This window comes from Ranitomeya variabilis, chromosome 6 (genome assembly GCF_051348905.1).
Source record: "Ranitomeya variabilis isolate aRanVar5 chromosome 6, aRanVar5.hap1, whole genome shotgun sequence".
NCBI lineage: Eukaryota > Metazoa > Chordata > Amphibia > Anura > Dendrobatidae > Ranitomeya > Ranitomeya variabilis.
The window spans coordinates 256022202-256046040 of record NC_135237.1 but is presented as its reverse complement, the minus strand read 5'-3'; the positions used below and the strand labels follow the sequence as shown (position 1 = coordinate 256046040).

Genomic DNA, 23839 nt, shown 5'->3' with positions numbered 1-23839 from the left:
TTTTTTCACAAAAATTTTACATTAGCCTCACATTTTCTATTTTCACAAGGGTAACAGTTCTCGAGAAATTGAACCTCAAAATTGGTTGTGCAATTTTTCCCTGAGTATGACAATACATATGTGGGGTAAATTACTATTTTGGTGCATGGCAGGGCTTGGAAAGGAAGGAGCATGGTTTGACGTTTTGAACGCAAAAAAATGGTTTTAATCGAGAACAAATTTTGCGTTTGGAAAGCCCTTGATGTACTGAAGCAATGGAAACCCCCACAGGTGACCCCCATTTTGGAACTAGACCCTTCAAGGAATGCATATACACTGTGTGCAGAATTATTAGGCAAGTTGTATTTTAGAGGATTATTTTTTTATTATTGATCAACAGCTATGTTTTCAATCAACCCAAAAGACTCAAATATCAAAGCTTAATATTTTTGGAAGTTGGGGTGGGTTTTTTTAGATTTGGCTATCTTAGGAGGATATCTGTTTGTGCAGGTAACTATTACTGTGCAGAATTATTAGGCAACTTAATAAAAACCAAATATATTCCCATCTCACTTGTTTATTGTCACCAAGTAAACAAATATAACTGCACAAAATTTAGAAATAAACATTTCTTACATGCAAAAACAAACCCCCCCAAAATTAGTGACCAATATGGCCACCTTTCTTTATGATGACATTCAACAGCCTTCATCCATAGATTCTGTTAGTTGCTTGATCTGTTTACGATCAACATTGCGTGCAGCAGCCACCACAGCCTCCCAGACACTGTTCCGAGAGGTGTACTGTTTTCCCTCTCTGTAGATCTCACATTTTATGAGGGACCACAGGTTCTCTATGGGGTTCAGATCAGGTGAACAAGGGGGCCATGTAATTATTTTTTCTTCTTTGAGACCTTTAATTGCCAGCCACGCTGTGGAGTAGTTGGAGGCATGTGATGGAGCATTGTCCTGCATGAAAATCATGTTTTTCTTGAACGATACCGACTTCTTCCTGTACCACTGCTTGAAGAAGTAGGTCTGGGAGTTGAGCTTCACTCCATCCTCAACCCGAAAATGTCCCACAGGTTCATCTTTGATGAAACCAGCCCATACCAGTACCCCACCTCCACCTTGCTGGCATCTGAGTTGGAGTGGAGCTCTCTGCCCTTTACTGATCCAGCCTCTGGCCCATCAAGAGTCACTCTCATTTCATCAGTCCATAAAAACTTTGTAGAGTCAGTCTTAAGATATTTCTTGGCCCAGTCTTGACGTTTTATCTTATGTTTCTTGCTCAAAGGTGGTCGTTTTTCAGCCTTTCTTACGTTGGCCATGTCTCTGAGTAATGCACACCTTGTGCTTTTTGTTACTCCAGTAACGTTCCAGCTCTGAAATATGGCAATACTTGTGGCAAATGGCATCTTGGCAGCTTCACGCTTGATTTTGCTCACTTCATGGGCAGTTATTTTGCGCCTTTTTTGCCCAACACGCGACCCTGCTGGCTATTTGCCATTAAACACTTGATTGTTCGGTGATCACGCTTCAAAGGTTTGACAATTTCAAGACTGCTGCATCCCTCTGCAAGACATCATCTCACAATTTTGGACGTTTCAGAGCCCGTCAAATCTCTCTTCTGACCCATTTTGCCAAAGGAAAGGAAGTTGCCTAATAATTAAGCACACCTTACATAGGGTTTTGATGCCATTAGACAACACCCCTCCTCATTACAGAGATGCACATCACCTGATTTACTTAAATGGCAGTCGGCTCTCAAGCCTGAACAGCTTGGAGTAGGACTACATGTATAAAAAGTATCATGTGATCAAAATACAACTACTTGAACTCCCAGGTGCTTCACAGAAGCTTATAGCGTAGAGCAGGGGAGGGGGAAATCACATTTTTCCCACAAAAATGTTCTATTAGCCCCAAATTTATTTTCACAAGTGTAACTGGAGAGAATGCACCGTTCAATCTTTTGTACAATTTCACCTCAGTGCACCAATACCCCATATGTGGAAGAAAACTACTTTTGAGGCACAGTGCAAAGGTCAGAAGGGAAGAAGCGCTATATTAGTCCAGATTTTGCTGGAATGGTTTGATGGTGCCATGTCACATTGGCAGGTCCCGAGGTGCCAGAACAGCAGAAACCCCCCATGTGACAAACTACACTTCTCAATGAATTCATCTAGGGGTGCAGTGAGCATATTGACACCACAGGTGTGTCACAGAAATGTATAACATTGGGGGTTAAGAAAAACTAATTACATTTTTACAGCCAAAATGTTGTTTAAGCCCCAGATTTTACATTTTCATATGGGGAAATAGGTAAAAATTGTACCAAAATTTGTCACAAAATTTCTGTGGAATGGAGAAATACCCAATATGTGGCTGTACAGTACTGCAAAGCCATATGGTGAGACTCGGGAGGGACAGAGCGCTATTTGCGCGTGGAGTGCAGATTTTCCTAGACTAGATTGCAGACTCTAGTGACATCATTGTGGAAATTATACCACTGCCAAACATGTGGATGCTAAATGTGGTTCAGGCACACTAGGGCTCAGAAGGGAGGCATCTGAATCTGGGAGTGCAGAATTCACTGGATTTTTTTTTTTTGGGTGGGGGGGGACATAGCGCTTTTCCAGAGCCAATGTACTACGAGTAATGTGGAAACATCCTATATTGATATTTCAGCACCTCCTGCGCGACCATGCTGTGGTCGATCAGTCAGATCAACTTGACTACAGAGACCCGAGTGCGGAGACCTCTTTCAGGGCCACTCAGCTGTCACTGAACCATCACTGCGCGTTTACACGCAGTGACAGTTTAAAGTCATGACAGACATAGCATGTCATGGTGCGGGAACTGACACCCGCTCATAACGTACTATGTCCGTCATTAGGTGTTAAGGGGTTAAACACCATCAGGCCACCAGCTGCCATGGCAGCCTATCAGGGGTGCCAATATGCTTACAGGGGAAGCCCACATTGGAAATCCAGTTACGGGTCATGAGCACAACTAAACGGCTGTGATCAAGGTATTAGGATAGCTATTCAGATCAATGCCATCTATGTAGTACATAGATCCTGACCATGTGCACTGATGCTCCATTTATTCTTAACGGGATCACCGAATCAGCGGCTCTTCAGCAGTCTCATAAGAATGAAAGAATGAATGAATTAATGAATGAAGCAGCGCACATGGTCAGGTTCTGTGGGAGTATCAGCAGTAAGACTACCCATTAATTGGGAAGTTCTCCTCTATACTGTGGACAGAGGATCATTTCCAAACTTGAGTATACCCTTTAGGCTGTGTGCACACGTAGCAGATTTTTCGCGCTTTTTTCGCTATAAAAACGCTATAAAACCGCAAAAAAAACGCTCACATTAAGCATCCTATTTAATAGAATGCAATCCGCATTTTTTGTGCACATGCTGCGTTGTTTTCCTGAGCGGAATCGCATTCCAGAAAAAAACGCAGCATGTTCATTAAATTTGCGGAATCGCGGGGATTCCGCAAACCTAGGAATGCATTGATCTGCTTACTTCCCGCATGGGGCTATGCCCACCATGCGGGAAGTAAGCAGATCATGTGCGGTTGGTACCCAGGGTGGAGGAGAGGAGACTTTCCTCCACGGACTGGGCACCATATAATTGTAAAAAAAAAAAAAAGAATTAAAATAAAAAATAGTGATATACTATATACTCACCTTCTGATGGCCCCGAAGTCGTCTCGCCTCTCAGCGGTGCACGTGGCCGCTTCCGTTCCTATAGATGCTGTGTGTGAAGGACCTGCGATGACGTCGCGGTCACATGACCGCGACGTCATCGAAGGTCCTGCACACAAAGCATCTATAGGAACGGAAGCCGCTGAGGAGATCGGGGGCCATCAGAAGGTGAGAATAACCATTTTTTCATTTTTTTATTATTTTTAACATTCTATCTTTTACTATTGATGCTGCATAGTAAATAGTAAAAAGTTGGTCACACTTGTCAAACACTGTTTGACAAGTATGACCAACCTGTCAATCAGTTTTCCAAGCGATGCTACAGATCGCTTGGAAAACGCTAGCATTCTGCAAGCTAATTATGCTTGCAAAACGCTAGTTTTTAGCGGGAATATGCATGCCAAATCCGCATGCGATATACCCGCGGCAGGAGTTGCAGAATTGCAACGTGTGCACTTAGCCTTAAAGTACGCTCTTCTTTCAAGACTGCAAAATTAACACTAGAGCTGATTGTACACAAAAATAAACTCCTGGCACTGAATGCCACACATTTGGCTTGTGGCATTACAACCAACTATTTTATTGATATGGGAACATTTCATTCTCAAATTTATTTGTGCAACATCTACCATGTGATACAATTGTAATTTTAAGACGGCTGAAATAAAAACCGAAGTGGAATTAAAAAAAAGAATATGCAAAGTCTTATTTTAAACAGATAGATTTAATAGTTAAAGATTTGACAAATGCGATATACAATTAAACTAATGTTTGACGACTAATGATGATGCTTCTGTTTAAACTGAAGTCCACAGTATCCACATGTTCCAGTTTTTGTTTCTTTGTCCTGTTGGGAGGAAAAAGAAAGAACCCATCGTTAATTCTTCATTAGCGCAAGCACTACTATGAATAAGGCCAAAGAGTTATATATTCAATGTGTAATATGTTTATAAAGCAAGAACTCAACAGTGAAAACTTAATGGACTTCTCCGGTTATTAAAGGGAAGGTACGGCGTTTGTAGATCATTAATAAATCAATGTAATGTAGCATAACATGCTGTTTTAAACAAGTTTTGAATGAATTTGAAACATATTTCGTATGTTATAGGAGTTTAAAGAAGGCACTGCGGGCTGACATCTTGCATTCAGAGTAGTAGCACAACACTATCAGTGTCATAGTACGGCACCCCATGGTCACAGGAGATAACAGACGGACTCCAACCCTATCTATTGTAATGGAACTGTCACTGCTGTGAACTGGGTATGCCTCTGTGGGCTGCACAGTTCACAGTAGTGTGAGTATTCTGCTGCCATATTCATGGAGCCCTCAGATCTGCTAACATAAGCAGTACTGCTTCCAGCAGAACAGATCCTAGATTGACGGCTGATGGGAGTAAAATTCAGCAGAAAAGTAGGGGCAGAATAGCAGAGAGGAACAGTGTACCATTAGCATTATTGTAGCAGGGCAGGAGCTGTGAGTTATCCCTTCATAAGGTAAGATAAGGAGCTTCCGGGGTGGCGGGGAGGGGAGGTCTGCAGTGAATGGCCAGACATTGTCGAGGGCCCAGGAGGGCGGTTAGAGAATCATGTTATCTGGGTGAGAGAGACTGATGGGGGAGAGAGAAATAGTAACTGCTGGTGATAGATTACAGGGCAGTCACCCACAAAATGATGCTACTCTTCATTCTGCCCCAGGGATACTAGACTACCCAAAAGGGGAGGGAAATGGTTTACTGCCCCAATTTTGCTGCTAACAGTAAAGCTGGTGAGTCTTACTATAGCTGCATGAGGTCTAAAATGGAAAATGCTCCCCCTAGTGGTAAATATATTTGTAAGAAAAAATATATAATATTTCTTATATAGAAAGTTTTGCAAACAGTGCAAACATTGCATTAATACATTTTAATTACCATTTTAAGCTTAATTTCACACACACAAAAAAAAAAAAAAAAAACTATAAGAAAACTGGTGGCACATTCCCTTTAAATATTCAATTCCTCTGTTAGCTCATGAAAAGGATAATTTACATTTAGAATAATAAAAAAAATGCTCACATATACTCATTATCATGCACCCTGGTGTTAACACCTCCCAAAAAATGCAATCTAAGAACTGAAGCAATTAATAGTAAACTGCAGGAGAAGCTGGCATTATTGCTACATGTATGGTGGCACCCTAACCAGGAAATGTCATTTATTTTACTCACTTCTATACTGCCATTAATGCCACAACGCTGTACCGACATTATCGATACTGTCCGCACTGGGACAATTCCCTATCAGTATGTCTTTGGAGTGTGATAGGAAACCCAAACAAACACGGGGAGAACAAACAAATCCCTTGTAGATGTTGTCCCTGGTGGGATTTGAGCTCAGTACCCCAGCGCTGCAAAGCAACAGTGCTAAGGACTGAGCCACCCTGCTGCCCACTACATCTGCATTAACCCATTTATCACAGTGTCCATTGGGTAGGTGTGAACTCACCAAGTTGATATACACTTTGGGATGGCCTAAAGCTCCACCTCCACCATCACAGGATACTATTCTGTTTTCTGCTTCATTTACGGGTTGCTCAGCAATCAAGTTAATCGCAAACTTCTCATTTACCTGCAAAAACAGTGCTGTCAATAATAAAATAAAAACACACAAGTTTTTCCTCCTAAGCACCGACACTAATGCATTGTCTAAACACTATTGACTACCTGCCCATTCCTGCACCCTGTAAACATGCTCTGCTTTTAGCACACATTTCTTAGGCGCAAAATATCTCAATAATTAAATTGGATAAATTGGATAATGAAAAATAAACTCGTTAAAAACCACAATCTTTTTTTCCTATTTCTTTGCATTGAGCTGGAGTCCTAAGTAGTTGTGTCTGCTGAGCATAAGTCTCTGTGTCTCCTTACAGGGGGATGCTTAATAGGTGCATTAAAATGATGTACTGTTTCCATCTGCTCCCGCTGATGGATAAGACGGCTAACCGCACATAGGCTGTGTTACAGTTTAAAGTAATGTGATGTCTCAGTGACTGACAACACAAATACCTTCCAGGTTACTCTGGCAGACATCAAGGCACCGACTGTGGCAGCTGAAAGACCCCATCTACCTACTTTGTGGGACGGCCATGCGATGCCTTGACACTTCTGAATGACAAAAGGGCCATACTACTGTCACTTAATGCACGGCTCTCAAGGCATGGATGACCTTATTATTAATGCTTGGTCTCTGAAAATCAATCCTACTGGAGAAATCCGCACGCATCCTTTCTAGCAGATAAATGAGCAGGGATGGAAAATAAAATATTTGCTGTGCTCGAAGAAAAGAACAAAGTGGTCAACAAATAGTACAGAACATGCTCCGCATTGTCAATCACCTTCATCTGATAAAACAGCGAGATTTCGGTTATCAGTTCCTGTCTGCTGACTTCAATTTAGGTTTAAGGCTGGTAATGGGTAACATACTTCACACTATTACGTGAGGGCTACAGAGTAAATTAATGACAAGTACTTAACACGTCTCTGCTAAACATACTCTAGAGAACACCATGGTAAATGGAAGCTGACCATTTCACCATCTAATACTGGCACCACCTTCTGTTTATGCATCAAATTTGTTTTCTACCAAATGGTCTACTGCACCCACATGGCCTGCCATACATATTACCAAGATCCCTCAGACTGTTTGCTGATAGGTCCAGTGGCCATACCACGACCAACACCTGATGTCTGCCAGATAACACTGTCCCTCTGACTTTACCAGAAGTGTTTGACACCCCAATTCAAGCCTCGCAGATCTAGAAGTAGTGCCAATCAGCAAATGATCTGAGTATTATTATTATACATTTTTATAGCGCCATTTATTCCGTGGAGCTTTACATGTGAAAGGGGCAGACATAGACAAGCACAATAAGCATGAGCAAAACAAGGCATACCCAAGTACAGAAGGGGAGAGGACCCTGCCCACGAGGGCTCACAGCCTACAGGTCATTTCAGATGCAATTTCATGTTCTTCACTAATAAATGAAAAACCAACCAACTTGTCATCAAACTTTAAGAATTTCATCTTAATTAAGATAACATATGCTCTCAATTTTTAACTTTTTTTTTAAAATTGATTCCTTCTCATTCATGTAGGAAATGCTAGGAGAGATGTCCACTCCAGTTGAAACACCTGAAGCCCCAAACAGAGGTTTCTTAGGTTTCTACAAAGGCTTGTTTGGAGGAGGTGCACAGTCATTGGGCAGAGAAGACCTCTGTGAGTTTTAAGGTACCGTCACATTAAGCGACGCTGCAGCGATATCGACAACGATGCCGATCGCTGCAGCATCGCTGTGTGGTCGCTGGAGAGCTGTCACACAGACAGCTCTCCAGCGACCAACGATGCCGAAGTCCCCGGGTAACCAGGGTAAACATCGGGTTACTAAGCGCAGGGCCGCGCTTAGTAACCCGATGTTTACCCTGGTTACCAGTGTAAATGTAAAAAAAAAAACAACAAACACTACATACTTACATTGCCGTGTCTGTTGCGTCCCTCGCCTTCAGCTTCCCTGCACTGTGTAAGCGCCGGCCCTAAAGCACAGCAGTGACGTCACCGCTGTGCTTTGCTTTACGGCCGGCACTGACACAGTCAGTGCAGGAAGCTCTGAGCAGCAGCGCGGACGCCGGGGGACGTGACAGACATCAGAGGGTGAGTATGTAGTGTTTTTTTTTTTACTTTTACAATTGTAACCAGGGTAAATATCGGGTTACTAAGCGCGGCCCTGCGCTTAGTAACCCGATATTTACCCTGGTTACCATTGTAAAACATTGCTGGTATCGTTGCTTTTGCTGTCAAACACGACGATACACGCCGATCTGACGACCAAATAAAGTTCTTGACTTTCAGGAACGACCAGCGATATAACAGCAGGATCCAGATCGCTGCTACGTGTCAAACACAACGATATCGCTATCCAGGACACTGCAACGTCACGGATCGCTATCGTTATCGTTGTTAAGTCGCTCAGTGTGAAGGTACCAGCTGAGAATTATCAGGAAAGTGAGATGCACCAATCTTCCAATTAGCAGGAAAGCATGACATTTACAAGGCTGTCTGGGGCCATGCATATTAATGAAAGGCAGCATGGCAATGTTAAGGCCCCGTCTCACATAGCGAGATCGCTAGCGAGATCGCTGCTGAGTCACAAGTTTTGTGACGCAACAGCGACCTCAGTAGCGATCTCGCTATGTTTGACACGTAGCAGCGATCAGGCCCCTGCTGTGAGATCGCTGGTCGTGTCGGAATGGCCTGGACCTTTTTTTGGTCGTTGAGGTCCCGCTGACATCGCTGAATCGGTGTGTGTGACACCGATCCAGCGATGTCTTCACTGGTAACCAGGGTAAACATCGGGTTACTAAGCGCAGGGCCGCGCTTAGTAACCCGATGTTTACCCTGGTTACCAGCGTAAATGTAAAAAAAACAAACAGTACATACTCACCATCTGTTGCCCGTCAGGTCCCTTGGCGTCTGCTTCCTGCTCTGACTGACTGCCGTAAAGTGAGAGCACAGCAGTGACGTCACCGCTGCGCTCTGCTCTCACTGTACGGCGGCACACAGTCAGAGCGGGAAGCGGACGGCAAGGGACCTGACGGGCAACAGATGGTGAGTATGTACTGTTTGTTTTTTTTACATTTACGCTGGTAACCAGGGTAAACATCGGGTTACTAAGCGCGGCCCTGCGCTTAGTAACCCGATGTTTACCCTGGTTACCCGGGTGCTGCAGGGGGACTTCGGCATCGTTGAAGACAGTTTCAACGATGCCGAAGTCGTTCCCCTGATCGTTGGTCGCTGGAGAGAGCTGTCTGTGTGACAGCTCCCCAGCGACCACACAGCGACCACACAGCGACGCTGCAGCGATCAGCATCGTTGTCTGTATCGCTGCAGCGTCGCTGTGTGAGACGGGGCCTTTAGGAGCCACATATCGGGAGCTGAACATTGCCTGGAGATGACTAGTGGACTGCTCAGTGCTCAATAGCATACCACCCAGATCTTTTTATAAGGTATGCCAAACTGACGGATGCAGCAGTAAGGATGGTAAAAACAAAATTGTTCATAAAAACAAGGCAATATCAATTTTACATAGGGAAATTTCGAGGGTTCCTTTAACAGGACAATGAGTTTATTTAATTCGTTTATAAAAAGAGGCAACCTGCACATCTCCTCTGGGACCTGCCCCTGTGACGCCCGCTTCCATCACCAGGTCCTGCTGTATTCATTCTGTGGGCGTCACTGGTGATGGAGTAAAAGTCAGGATCAGAAGCTCTGATCGGTGCAGGCTCTGTTCAGCCACTGACACTAGGGTGGCTGGTACCTGTAGTGCAGTCTAGTCTGACAGTATAGGTGTGTGCGCTGTGTAGCTGGCACAATAAACTCACTCTACAAATTCTCCAAGCTTACTGCTGGGAGCTGAGAGCTCTGCTTTTACTAGCCCTGGTTTACGTCTCTTGTCGAGCCCATTTAGCCTGTTATTCCTGTTTTAATTTTGATTCTTATGTCTTGTGATTTTGTGCCTTGTCTGTCCTCCTGGTTCTGACCCAGATCCTTGAAGACTCCTTCCAGCTTGCACTGTCAGCAGCTATTCTGTGGCCCAACCCAGGTGTCCTTGTATAAGCCCAGATCTCTGTACAGAGGTTAAAGGCCAAGGCAACCCCTGGTGTGTGATCAATGGAATGGTTAGCACCAACACTGTCGATGGTAGCCATTTGTAGAGCTGCCAGCTGACCATGAACTGTATTCTCATTATGCATACACATTCAGCTCTAGTATACATGAGCTGAATATGTATGTATAATGGGAGATATATTTCTGACACATACACAACAATGATGCCTAAAGTAGTTCTATTACAGATGTTATGTGCAGGTGACTTTACAGAGGCACCCTATCTCCGTGCTGCTCTGTACTATGGTATCTTCGGTGTGTCGTACATCGCTGTTCTAGAGCTTACTCACCAAAGTAGAAATGTTCATAGGAGAACAGCTAACAATCCATATAAAAAGTAGGCAGAGGGGCACAGTATCTCATCTCCCGAGATCTTGGTGCCGAGGTCTCCATCTGCGCCACCCCCGACAGCCATTTTCCTGGAGTCCACTGCACAGTAAACCATGTAAGTGCAGGGGCTCTGGGCTTTCACAAAATGTCGGCAGAGCTCCCGAAACAACTGAATACCAGCAGCGGCGCACATTAGAACACCCCCTCCTCCCAGCATGCGGCAACGCTCCACACTTGACCCCTCCAGTAGCGACCCTGGGACCCTGCTCCACCGCAGCCGCCAACGCCAGTAAGCAATAAGGCTGTGTGCACACGTTGCGGATTTTTCGCGGTTTTTCGCTATAAAAACGCGATAAAAACGCATAAAATACACATACATATGCATCCCATCATTTAGAATGCATTCCGCTTTTTTTTGTGCATATGTTGCGTTTTTTTCCCACCAAAAAAACGCATTGCGGTAAAAAATGCAGAATGATCATTAATTTTGTGGATTTTTGCAGATTTCCCACTATAGTATTGCATTGGGAACCTCCAGAAAAAAACGCAAAAAATCCGCACAAAAAAGCAAGAAAAACGCATGCGGATTTCTTGGAGAAAATGTCCGGTTTTGTTCAGAAAGATATTTAGAATTGAGAGTCCTTAGAGGTTGATACATTTTAATTGCTAACTGAAAAGATGGTAACAAATTGCAAGTTTTCGAGAATACACAGGTCTCTTCATCAGGCAAAGACTAAAAGAAGATGGTACCAAGATATATATCTTTCCTGTATCGGTTTTGTTCAGCAAATTTCTGCAAGAAATCCGGACGTGTGCACATAGCCTTAGGCTATGTTCAGATGTGACGAAAGCTCAGTGACTGTTACACCCTGATTTGTGATCAGAAAATTGTTAAATGTCAGTAGATCTGGTAAAGCTCTTTCAAAGATGACAATAACAAGCCAACCTGGTGAAAGAAAAAGCACCGGCATGGCCACTTTGCTCCAGGTTCAGGCCACTGGTAGTTAGGACATCACTGCTTAGAGCTCAGCGGCAACTGTGGGAGCAGCAGCACTGGAGAGCAGATTCCTCTGGTAGGCATGCCTTCTTTTATGGTGGCTTTCCAGTGCAATCCTTTATATTGTAAATGTAGGAAGGAATAGTGTCACAAGCATTTGATGTGCTCACCTACTGATGACATCGAGTCTAGTGGTGTATACAACAGATCTTTTACAGTGTTAAAAAAATGCGTCATTGAATTAGACAGAAAGAGAAAGAAAGAGGTTCAGAAACCAGCTCACCTAATAATAATCTTTATTTTTACATAGTGCTAACATGTTCCACAGCGCTTTGCAGTTTGCACACTGCTGTCCCCTATGGGGCTCACAATCTAAATTCCCTATCAGTATGTCTTTGGAATTTGGCAGGAAACCGGAGTACCCGGAGGAAACCAACGCAAACATGGGGAGAACATACAAACTCCTTGCAGATGTTGTCCATGGTGGGACTTGAACCCAGGACTCCAGCGCTGCAAGGCTGCAGTGCTAACCACTGAGCCACCGTGCTGCCCCTACTCTGTCCTAGTCGTGCAGGAGCAGGGAGACCGTGTAACCACACTTGTGCAAACAGGAGAAAAAAAAAGGGAAAATTAAAATTCAAGTGTTTATTAAAAAAAAAATAAAAATGTTAAAACATGAATCCACAGCGCAGAGCGTTTCTAATGCATGCAGACGTCCTTTGTAAAGGTTTTCCCTTTTTTTCGTCTTTCAGTTAGGACTGGATTGGTCATCAGTGCTAGCACAGTGATAAATACATGACAAATATATTTACAGGAAAACTGGCACTATAGATAGCTCAGCTGAGTCTGCACACGACTGCTAGGTAGTATATGACTGAACACATGAGAACCCAACACCAATAGGCCAAAATTAATTAAGGCCAATATTAATTTTATCACATTTTTAAAAAGGATTTGATTTCTGATAACCTGCTACTAATATACATGCTACAATAAGCTTGATCAAGTATTAGCAGTTAAAAGGGTTGTCTAGGAAGAAATGATGCCCCATCAATAGGATAGGTCAACAATATCTGCCCTGTACCGGAAGTTCGTTGCCTTGGAGTAACCCCTGACTCTGCCCTGTCCTTCAAACCGCACATCCAAGCTCTTTCCACCTTCCAGAATCCGTCCTTTCCTCAACAGTCAATCTACTAAAATTCTTGTGCATGTCCTCATCATCTCCCACCTCGACTACTGCAACATTCTTTTCTGTGGCCTCCCTGCTAACACCCTTGCCCCTCTCCAGTCCATCCTTAACTCTGCTGCCCGACTAATTCATCTCCCTCCTCGCTACTCCTCTGCTTCTCCCCCCTGCAAATCGCTTCACTGGCTCCCATTCCCTCAGCGTATCCAGTTCAAATTACTAATACTGACCTACAAAGCCATCCATAACCTGTCTCCTCCATATAACTCTGAACTCATCTCCCGATATCTTCCCTCACGTAATCTCCAGTCCTCCCAAGACCTCCTTCTCTCCTCCACACTTATTCGCTCCTCACCCAACCGCCTCCAAGACTTTTCCTGAACATCCCCCATCCTCTGGAATTCTTTGCCCCAACACGTCCTACTATCAACCACATTCGGATCCTTCAGACAGAACCTGAAAACCCATCTCTTCAGGAAAGCCTACAGCCTGCACTGACCCCGCTGCCTCCTCACCACTACCGGAGCTACAGCCTCACCAACACCAGAGTTCCTGGAACCCTCAACCTATTGTCTCCATCCCCACCATCATGTAGAATGTAAGCCCGCAAGGGCAGAGTCGTCACCCCTCTGTATCAGTCTGTCAGTGTTAGTTTGCTTACTGTAAGTGATATCTGTAATTTGTATGTAACGCCTTCTCATGTACAGCACCATGGAATCAATGGTGCTATATAAATATATAACAATATGAGATCAGTGGGGTCCAACACCATGCACCCCCACTGTCAGAGGAAAATAAAATTGAAATCCCTAACATATCTCCAGGGACGTGACATATCCCTCTCACATTAAACATATGGGAACGATAGAAAACTAATTATAACTGGAGAAGAGCTAACACTTCAGCCTCTTTGAAGTAGGAACAGAGAGACTAAATAAAACAAGGAAGATGAGCAAGGGAGCAAACACCTCATCTCCTTTGAAGCAGGGGGATCCTGCAGTGGCCAGGTAATTAAGACAGGAAAATTTACTCTGGGAACCAAATACCAAAATGGACAGTTGTTTACACAAAGGAGAAAACTGCATCCCCAGGCAGAAACTTCTCGTGAAAGAATCTGTGGCACACCAGCCAATGCCAGTGTCCAGATATGAATATTGGGGTTTACATCAATCTGATATTTTTGGGATATACATTGTTGGTGTCAAGTGAAGGGACGGACATGACGCATTCACTCACAATCACCACGGGGCCACTAGAACCCCTCCAACTTATCGGGCCTATAGATGATGCGAACCAGGCCATGTTTGATCTCTAAATAACAGTAAAATCATGATAAGAAATATGACGTCAATATCTATCAATAAGTTGTGGATCCCATAAAATGGTAACAGACCCAATACATTCCACAATCCGCACCAACATGAGCTCATCAAGGGTAGGTATGTAGGTGTAACTTTGAGCTAATAAAATCATAGAATCATAGAAGCAGTATTTGGTCTAGGTCATTTGTTAGTCCTTGGAAGACATAATTCACACAGGGTCCTGTCAATTTTCCCAATCGGAGTGCTTCCAACCACTAAGCTCTGAGCCATTTTCATGACCAGATTTAGTAGTTTTCTAAAGTTATTTCTGTTTTATTTCATGCAATTGTATATATACCTATCCAGACTAAATATATAAAATTTAATAGCTCTGTTCCTTTTGCTATGTAAACTGCACTTTGAAGCCATGTTACGTCTAACAGGTGTCCAATTGGCCTGTATAAACAATTGGTGGTGGCAGATAGTAGTTCCTTTATTATTGTGGAGCTGGCGATGACAGTATGGGGTGTATGTACTTACACCATACATACACCCCATACATTGGAATCAGAGGTGTATATACCATAGGCTCACTGTTAGTTCCCCAATTGCCAGCCTAGCAGAGGAAGCAGCCGCAGACTCATCCATCACTTGTCTGCCAAATCTGTAATTGTCCTGATGATTGGAGGCAGCTGAGTTGCGTTCCATTGACAACTGGTGGCAGCAGTGGGATCTGTGCAATCTCTCCGGTGTCATCTGTGACAAAGTGGTAACAGTGGTGGATTCTGCATGCCCGCCCACCCCGCTGGCTGTGTATCCGTGACACCCACCAATGCGAAATTACAAACAGGGAGCTAGATTGAACAGACTTAACTTTAAATTAGATCTATTTTTTTTTACTTTCACAAGGGTAACAGGAGAAAATGGACCATACATTTTGTTGTACAATTTCTCCTGAGTATGCCTATGCCCCATATGTGGGGGAATATTACTGTTTGGGCACACAGCAGGCTCAGAAGGGAAGGAGTGCCATTTGACTTTTTTGAACTCAATATATACTGGAATTATTAGCGGATGTCATGTCATGTTTGGAGAGCCCCTGATGTGCCTAACAGAGGAAATCCCCAACAAGTGACACCATTTTGGAAACTAAACCCCTTAGGGAACTTATCTACAGTAGATGTGTGTTGAGCACCTTGAACCCACAGGTGCTTCACAGAAGTTTATAACGTAGAGTCATGGAAATAAAAAATATATATATCACATTTTTCCCAAATAAATCTTTTTAGCTCCAAATTTTTCATTTACATAAGGAGAAATTGCTCCATACAATTTGTTGTGTAATTTCTCCTGAATACGCAGATATCAATATGTGGAGGAAAACAACTGTTTGGGCGCACAGCAGGGCTTGGAAGGGAAGGAGAAATTTGACTTTTTGTATGCAAAATTTGATGGATTAGCGGACACCATGTCGCATTTGGAGAGCCCCTGATGTGCCTAAACAGTGGAAACTACCCACGTGACCCCATTTTGGAAACTAGACCCCTTTGGGACCTTACGTAGATGTATATTGAGCACCTTGAACCCACAGGTGCTTCATAGAAGTGTGTAACATTAAGACGGGAATATATATATATCTAACTAGCTGTACTACCCGGCTTCGCCCGGGTTAATGACTGCTGTTAGCAAAATAGAATGTGTTAACAAAAATTTATTCTGCACGCAAAAACCACAAAACAAATAGATAGAAATGTAATTATTAAAAGGCAAAAACTAAGCTAATAGAAGCATTTCACAACATATATTAGCTTTGTTATACTGAGAATGTCTTTGTTGCCTATATTAACCAATCAGAGCTCAGATTAATTAACTGTAGCAAAATAGAAGCTGAGCTGTGATTGGTTGCTATTGGCAGCCTGAAAAATCCCCAGCCAACAGGAAGCCCACCCCCTGGCAGTATATATTAGCTCACACATACACATAATAGACAGGTCATGTGACTGACAGCTGCCGTATTTCCTATATGGTACATTTGTTGCTCTTGTAGTTTGTCAGCTTATTAAATCAGATTTTTATTTTTGAAGGATAATACCAGACTTGTGTGTGTTTTAGGGCGAGTTTCATGTGTCAAGTTGTGTGTGTTGAGTTGCGTGTGGCGACATGCATGTAGCGACTTTTGTGAGATGAGTTGTGTGGTGACATGCGTGTAGCAACATTTTGTGTGTCGAGTTGCATGTGACAGGTTAGTGTAGCAAGTTGTGTGCAGCAAGATTTGTGCATGGCGAGTTTTGCGCGTGGCGAGTTTTATGTGTGGTGCGTTTTGAGTATGTGCAAGTTTTGTGTGAGGCAACTTTAGCATGTGTTGCAACTTTTGTACATGTGGCAATTTTTCTGTGTGTGCAAGTTTTGCATGAGGTGAGTTTTGCACGTGTGGCGAGTTTTGCGTGAGCCTAGTTTTGCATATGGCGAGTTTTGCATGTAGCGAGTTTTGCGCGTGGCGAGTTTTGAGCGGCGACTTTTGTGTTTCGTCTTTTATGTGGCGAGGTTGGTGTATGTGTGGTGAAATGTGTGCTGAGGGTGATATATGTGTTCGAGCACGTGGTAGCGTGTGGCGCATTTTGTGTGTGTGTTCATATCCCCGTGGTGGTGTGGTGATTATCCCATGTCGGGGCCCCACCTTAGCAACTGTACAGTATATACTCTTTGGCGCCATCGCTCTCATTCTTTAAGTCCCAATTGTTCACATCTGGCAGCTGTTAATTTGCCTCCAACACTTTTCCTTTCATTTTTTCCCCATTATGTAGATAGGGGCACAATTGTTTGGTGAATTGGAACGCGCGGGGTTAAAATTTCGCCTCACAACATAGCCTATGACGCTCTCGGGGTCCAGACGTGTGACACTGCAAAATTTTGTGGCTGTAGCTGCGACGGTTCAGATGACAATCCCGGACATACACACACACATACATACATACATACATACATACAGCTTTATAGATTAGATATATAAAGCTGAATGTGTGTTTGTGTGTATGTATGTATGTATGTGTGTGTGTGTATGTATGTCCGGGATTGGCATCTGAACCGTCGCAGCTACAGGCACAACATTTTGCACAGTCACACGTCTGGAACCCGAGAGCGTCATAGGCTATGTTGTGAGGTGAAATTTTAACCCCGCGCTTTCCAATTCACCAAACAATTATGCCCCTATCTACATAATGGGGAAAAAATGAAAGGAAAAGTGTTGGAGGCAAATTAACAGCTGCCAGATGTGAACAAGGGGGACTTAAAGAATGAGAGCGATGGCGCCAAAGAGTATATACTGTACAGTTGCTAAGGTGGGGCCCCGACATGGGATAATCACCACACCACCACGGGGATATGAACACACACACAAAATGTGCCACACACTACCACGTGCTCCAACACATATACCACCGTCAGCGCACATTTCCCCACACATACACCAACCTCGCCACATAAAAGTCGAAACACAAAAGTCGCCGCTCAAAACTCGCCACGCGCAAAACTCTCCACATGCAAAACTCGCCACACGTGCAAAACTCACCTCATGGAAAACTTGCACACGCGGAAAAATTGCCACATGCACAAAAGTTGCAACACATGCAAAAGTTGCCTCACACAAAACTTGCACATACTCAGAAGGCACCACACATAAAACTCGCCACGCGCAAAACTTGCTGCACACAACTTGCTACACTAACCTGTCACATGCAACTCGACACACAAAAAGTTGCTACACGCATGTCGCCACACAAAACTCATCTCACAAAAGTCGCTACATGCATGTCGCCACACGCAACTCAACACACACAACTTGACACACGAAACTCGCCCTAAAACACACACAAGTCTGGTATTATCCTTCAAAAATAAAAATCTGATTAATAAGCAGACAAACTACAAGAGCAACAAATGTACCATATAGGAATCTGGCAGCTGTCAGTCACATGACCAGTCTATTATGTGTATGTGTGAGCTAATATATACTGCCAGTGGGTGCGCTTCCTGTAGGCTGGGGATTTATCAGGCTGCCAATTTAGCTTACAAATACTGAGGTAAAAATACTGACCAAATAACGTGTGAACGAGGTCTAATACAGGAGGAGATGACATACAGATATATACTATATACAGGAGGAGATGACATACAGGTATATACTATATACAGGAGGAGATGACACACAGGTATATACTATATACAGGAGGAGATGACACACAGATATATACTATATACAGGAGAGATGACACACGTATATACTATATACAGGGGAGATGACACACAGGCATATACTATATACAGGAGAGATGACACACGTAAAAAGTATATACAGGAGGAGATGACATACAGGTATATAGTATATACAGGAGATGACATACAGGTATATGCTATGTATAGGAGGAGATGACATACAGGTATATACTATATACAGGAGGAGATGACACAGGTATATACTATATACAGGAGGAGATGACACAGATATATACTATATACAGGGGAGATGACACACAGGCATATACTATTTACAGGGGAGATGACACACAGGTATATACTATATACAGGAGGAGATGACACAGATATATACTATATACAGGAGAGATGACACAGGTATATACTATATAGAGGAGGAGATGACATACAGGTACATACAGGAGATGACATACAGGTATATACTATATACAGGAGGAGATGAGACACAGGTATATACTATATACAGGAACAGATTACCTACAGGTATATAGTATATACAGGAGGAGATGACATACAGGTATATGCTATGTATAGGAGGAGATGACATACAGGTATATACTATATACAGGAGGAGATGACACACAGATATATACTATATATAGGTGAGATGACACACAGGTATATACTATATACAGGAGATTACATACAGGTATATCTAATATATAAAGCTGAATGTGTGTATGTATGTGTGTATGTCCGGGATTGGCATCTGCACCGTCGCAGCTACAGCCACAAAATTTTGCACAGTCACACGTCTGGACCCCGAGAGCGTCATAGGCTATGTTGTGAGGTGAAATTTTAACCCCGCGCGTTCCAATTCACCAAACAATTTTGCCCCTATCTACATAATGGGGAAAAAGTGAAGGGAAAAGTGTTGGAGGAAAATTGACAGCTGCCAGATGTGAACAATGGGGACTTAAAGAATGAGAGCGATGGCACCAAAGAGTATATACAGTACAGTTGCTAAGGTGGGGCCCCGACATGGGATACTCACCACACACGGGGATATGAACACAAACACAAAATGCGCCACACACTACCACGTGCTTGAACACATATACGACCCTCAGCACACATTTCACCACACACACACCAACCTCGCCACATAAAAGTCGAAACACAAAAGTCACCACTCAAAACTCGCCACGCGCAAAACTCGCTACATGCAAAACTCGCCATATGCAAAACTAGGCTCACGCAAAACTCGCCACACGTGCAAAACTCACCTCATGGAAAACTTGCACACACAGAAAAATTGCCACATGTACAAAAGTTGCAACACATGCTAAAGTTGCCTCACACAAAACTTGCACATACTCAAAACGCACCACACATAAAACTCGCCACGCGCAGAACTCGCCATGCACAAATCTTGCTGCACACAACTTGCTACACTAACCTGTCACATGCAACTCGACACACAAAAAGTTGCTACACGCATGTCACCACACAAAACTCATCTCACAAAAGTCGCTACACGCATGTCACCACACGCAACTCAACACATGAAACTCGCCCTAAAACACACAGAAGTCTGGTATTATCCTTCAAAAATAAAAATCTGATTAATAAGCAGACAAACTACAAGAGCAACAAATGTACCATATAGGAAATACGGCAGCTGTCAGTCACATGACCTGTCTATTATGTGTATGTGTGAGCTAATATATACTGCCAGGGGGGAGGGCTTCCTGTTGGCTGGGGATTTATCAGGCTGCCAATAGCAACCAATCACAGCTCAGCTTCTATTTTGCTACAGTTAATTAATCTGAGCTCTGATTGGTTAATATAGGCAACAAAGACATTCTCAGTATAACAAAGCTAATATATGTTAAGAAATGCTTCTATTAGCTTAGTTTTTGCCTTTTAATAATTACATTTCTATCTATTTGTTTTGTGGTTTTTGTGTGCAGAATAAATTTTTGATAACACATTCTATTTTGCTAACAGCAGTTATTACCCCGGGCGAAGCCAGGCAGTACAGCTAGTGTGTGTGTGTGTGTGTGTGGATGTGTGGATGTGGATGTATGTATGTATATACACACACACACACACACACACACACACACACACACACTAGCTGTACTGCCTGGCTTCGCCCGGGGTAATAACTGCTGTTAGCAAAATAGAATGTGTTAAAAATGTATTCTGCACAAAAAAACCCACAAAACAAATACATAGAAATGTAATTATTAAAAGGCAAAAACTAAGCCAATAGAAGCATTTTACAACATATATTTCAACACCAGAGATATTCCACACAGATTTAACTAAATTGGCCAAGTAATGTGAAGTAATCTTCTACTACTTATTCGAGAGCCTTTTGATAAACGACATTCTTAGTTTTTCCTTCAGGTGCAAAGACAAACAGATTTTTGGCTGTTCCAACTCTTGAACAGGCCACATAAAGTTGACCATGAGAAAAGCATGGAGATTGTAAATCTAAGCTAGCTGAAGAGCCCAGCGTTGCCTGGGCATAGTAAATATCTGTGGTTAGTTATAGCACCTCACTTCTCTTATTTTCCCATCACGCCTCTCATTTTCCCCATCACATCTCTCATTTTCTCCCTCACACCTCTCATTTTCCCCCTCACTCCTCTCATTCCCCCCTAACACTTGTCATTTCGACCTCACATCTGTCATTTTCCGATCACTCCACTATTTTCCCTCACTCCTCTCATTTTGCACTCACACCTTTTCATTTTCACCTCAGTATATACATGTTTGTCATCTCCCTTATATATAGTATACACCTGTATGTCATTTCCGGTATATAGTATATACCTGTATGTCATCTCCCCTGTATATAGTGTATACCTGCTGTGTGTCATCTCCCCTGTATATAGTATATACCTGTATGTCATCTCCTCCTATAGTACATACCTGTATGTAATCTCCTCCTGTATATAGTATATACCTGTGTGTCATCTCACCTATATATAGTATATATCTGTGTGTCATCTCCTCCTGTATATAGTATATACCTGTATGTCATCTCCTCCTATACATAGCATATACCTGTATGTCATCTCCTGTATATACTATATACCTGTGTGTCATCTTCTTCTGTATATAGTATATACCTGTATGTCATCTCCTGCTGTATGTAGTATGTACCTGTATGTCATCTCCTCCTCTATATAGTATATACCTGTGTGTCATCTCTCCTGTATATAGTATATATCTGTGTGTCATCTCCTCCTGCATATAGTATATACCTGTGTGTCATCTCCCCTGTAAATAGTATATACGTGTGTCATCTCCTCCTGTATATAGTATATATCTGTATGTCATCTCCTCCTGTATTAGACCTCGTTCACACGTTATTTGGTCAGTATTTTTACCACAGTATTTGTAAGCTAAATTGGCAGCCTGATAAATCCCCAGCCAACAGTAAGCCCACCCCCTGGCAGTATATATTAGCTCACACATACACATAATAGACTGGTCATGTGACTGACAGTTGCCGGATTCCTATATGGTACATTTGTTGCTCTTGTAGTTTGTCTGCTTATTAATCAGATTTTTATTTTTGAAGGATAATACCAGACTTGTGTGTGTTTTAGGGCGAGTTTCGTGTGTCAAGTTGTGTGTGTTGAGTTGCGTGTGGCGACATGCATGTAGCGACTTTTGTGAGATGAGTTTTGTGTGGCGACATGCGTGTAGCAACTTTTTGTGTGTCGAGTTGCATGTGACAGGTTAGTGTAGCAAGTTGTGTGCAGCAAGTTTTGCGCATGGCGAGTTTTGCGCGTGGCGAGTTTTATGTGTGGTGCCTTTTGAGTATGTGCAAGTTTTGTGTGAGGCAACTTTTGCATGTGTTGCAACTTTTGTGCATGTGGCAATTTTTCCGCATGTGCAAGTTTTGCGTGTGGCGAGTTTTCCATGAGGTGAGTTTTGCGCGTGGCGAGTTTTGAGCGGCGACTTTTGTGTTTCGACTTTTATGTGGCGAGGTTGGTGTATGTGTGGTGAAATGTGTGCTGAGGGTGGTATATGTGTTCGACCACGTGGTAGTGTGTGGCGCATTTTGTGTGTGTGTTCATATCCCCGTGGTGGTGTGGTGATTATCCCATGTCGGGGCCCCACCTTAGCAACTGTACAGTATATACTCTTTGGCGCCATCGCTCTCATTCTTTAAGTCCCAATTGTTCACATCTGGCAGCTGTTAATTTGCCTCCAACACTTTTCCTTTCATTTTTTCCCCCATTATGTAGATAGGGGCAAAATTGTTTGGTGAATTGGAAAGCGCGGGGTTAAAATTTCACCTCACAACATAGCCTATGACGCTCTCGGGGTCCAGACGTGTGACTGTGCAAAATTTTGTGGCTGTAGCTGCGACGGTTCAGATGCCAATCCCGGACATACATACACACATTCAGCTTTATATATTAGAGAATATATATATATATATATATATATATATATATATATATATATATATATATATATATATATATATATATATATATATATATATATATATATATATATACACACACACACACACACACACACATACATACATACATATACATACATACATATACACACATATACATATATATATTGTAAAGCTGCAGTAGCTTCATACGCAGTGAAGAAGCAGTGACCCACAAATTCAAACATAAAAGTCTCTTTTATTGTGTTACTTCACACAGTCAATATAGTAAACGGCTTCTTCATACAGTCCATTAATAATGCATGGCTATATGACGCAGTCAATACACAGGCCGAACTTCCCTCTGTCCAGTTTCCCTGGGTGACCGCACGCCGGTAACAAGTCTCTGTACACACTCAGCGCACTGCACTCTTTATCCTCTGGAGTGCAGCCGGATACACATAAGACAGCCCAAGACGCAGGGTATCAGTCCTCTGTACTCACTCAGCGCAATGCACTCTTTATCCTCTGGAGTGCAGCCGGGTACACATAAATGCATATAACTTCAGTGATCAGTTTACACCAGTTCAATGCAATACATTTCACATGGCTTTAGATTTGCGGTCCCTAAACAGGCCAGACTTCCCTTGTCCAGTTTCCCTGGGCGACCGCACGTCATCTCAGTCTCTATACGTCTCCATACACACAGCCTCATATGTTGCAGACACTACTCACGCCAGCCCTCCTCTGACTAGTTCCCGTGGGTGTCCTGCATCGCTGTATCACAGTCTCTGTACTCACTCAGCGCACTGCACTCTTTATCCTCTGGAGTGCAGCCGGGTACAAATAAGACAAAGTCTCTTACAGACTCTTTACTCACACAGTCGTACACAGTTCAGGATATCCTCCGGATAGCAGCCGGGCACCATATCCACCTGTTTGCAATCGTTGCACATGCTAGTCCTCTTTCGGGCACAGGAC

At 43.0% G+C, this 23839-nt stretch overlaps 1 protein-coding gene across 1 annotated transcript in view; it reads right to left on the bottom strand.

Moving 5' to 3' along the window:
* Positions 1–4406: 4406 nt before the first annotated feature.
* NDUFS6 (NADH:ubiquinone oxidoreductase subunit S6) overlaps positions 4407–23839 on the bottom strand; it is a 41061-nt gene continuing 21628 nt past the window's right edge. The window contains exons 3-4 of the mRNA XM_077269601.1: positions 6183–6305; positions 4407–4546 (exon numbers count right to left, since the gene is read on the bottom strand). Of these exons, the coding sequence (XP_077125716.1) occupies positions 4478–4546; positions 6183–6305 (192 nt within the window). The 3' untranslated portion in view covers positions 4407–4477. The remainder of the gene's footprint in view (positions 4547–6182; positions 6306–23839) is intronic.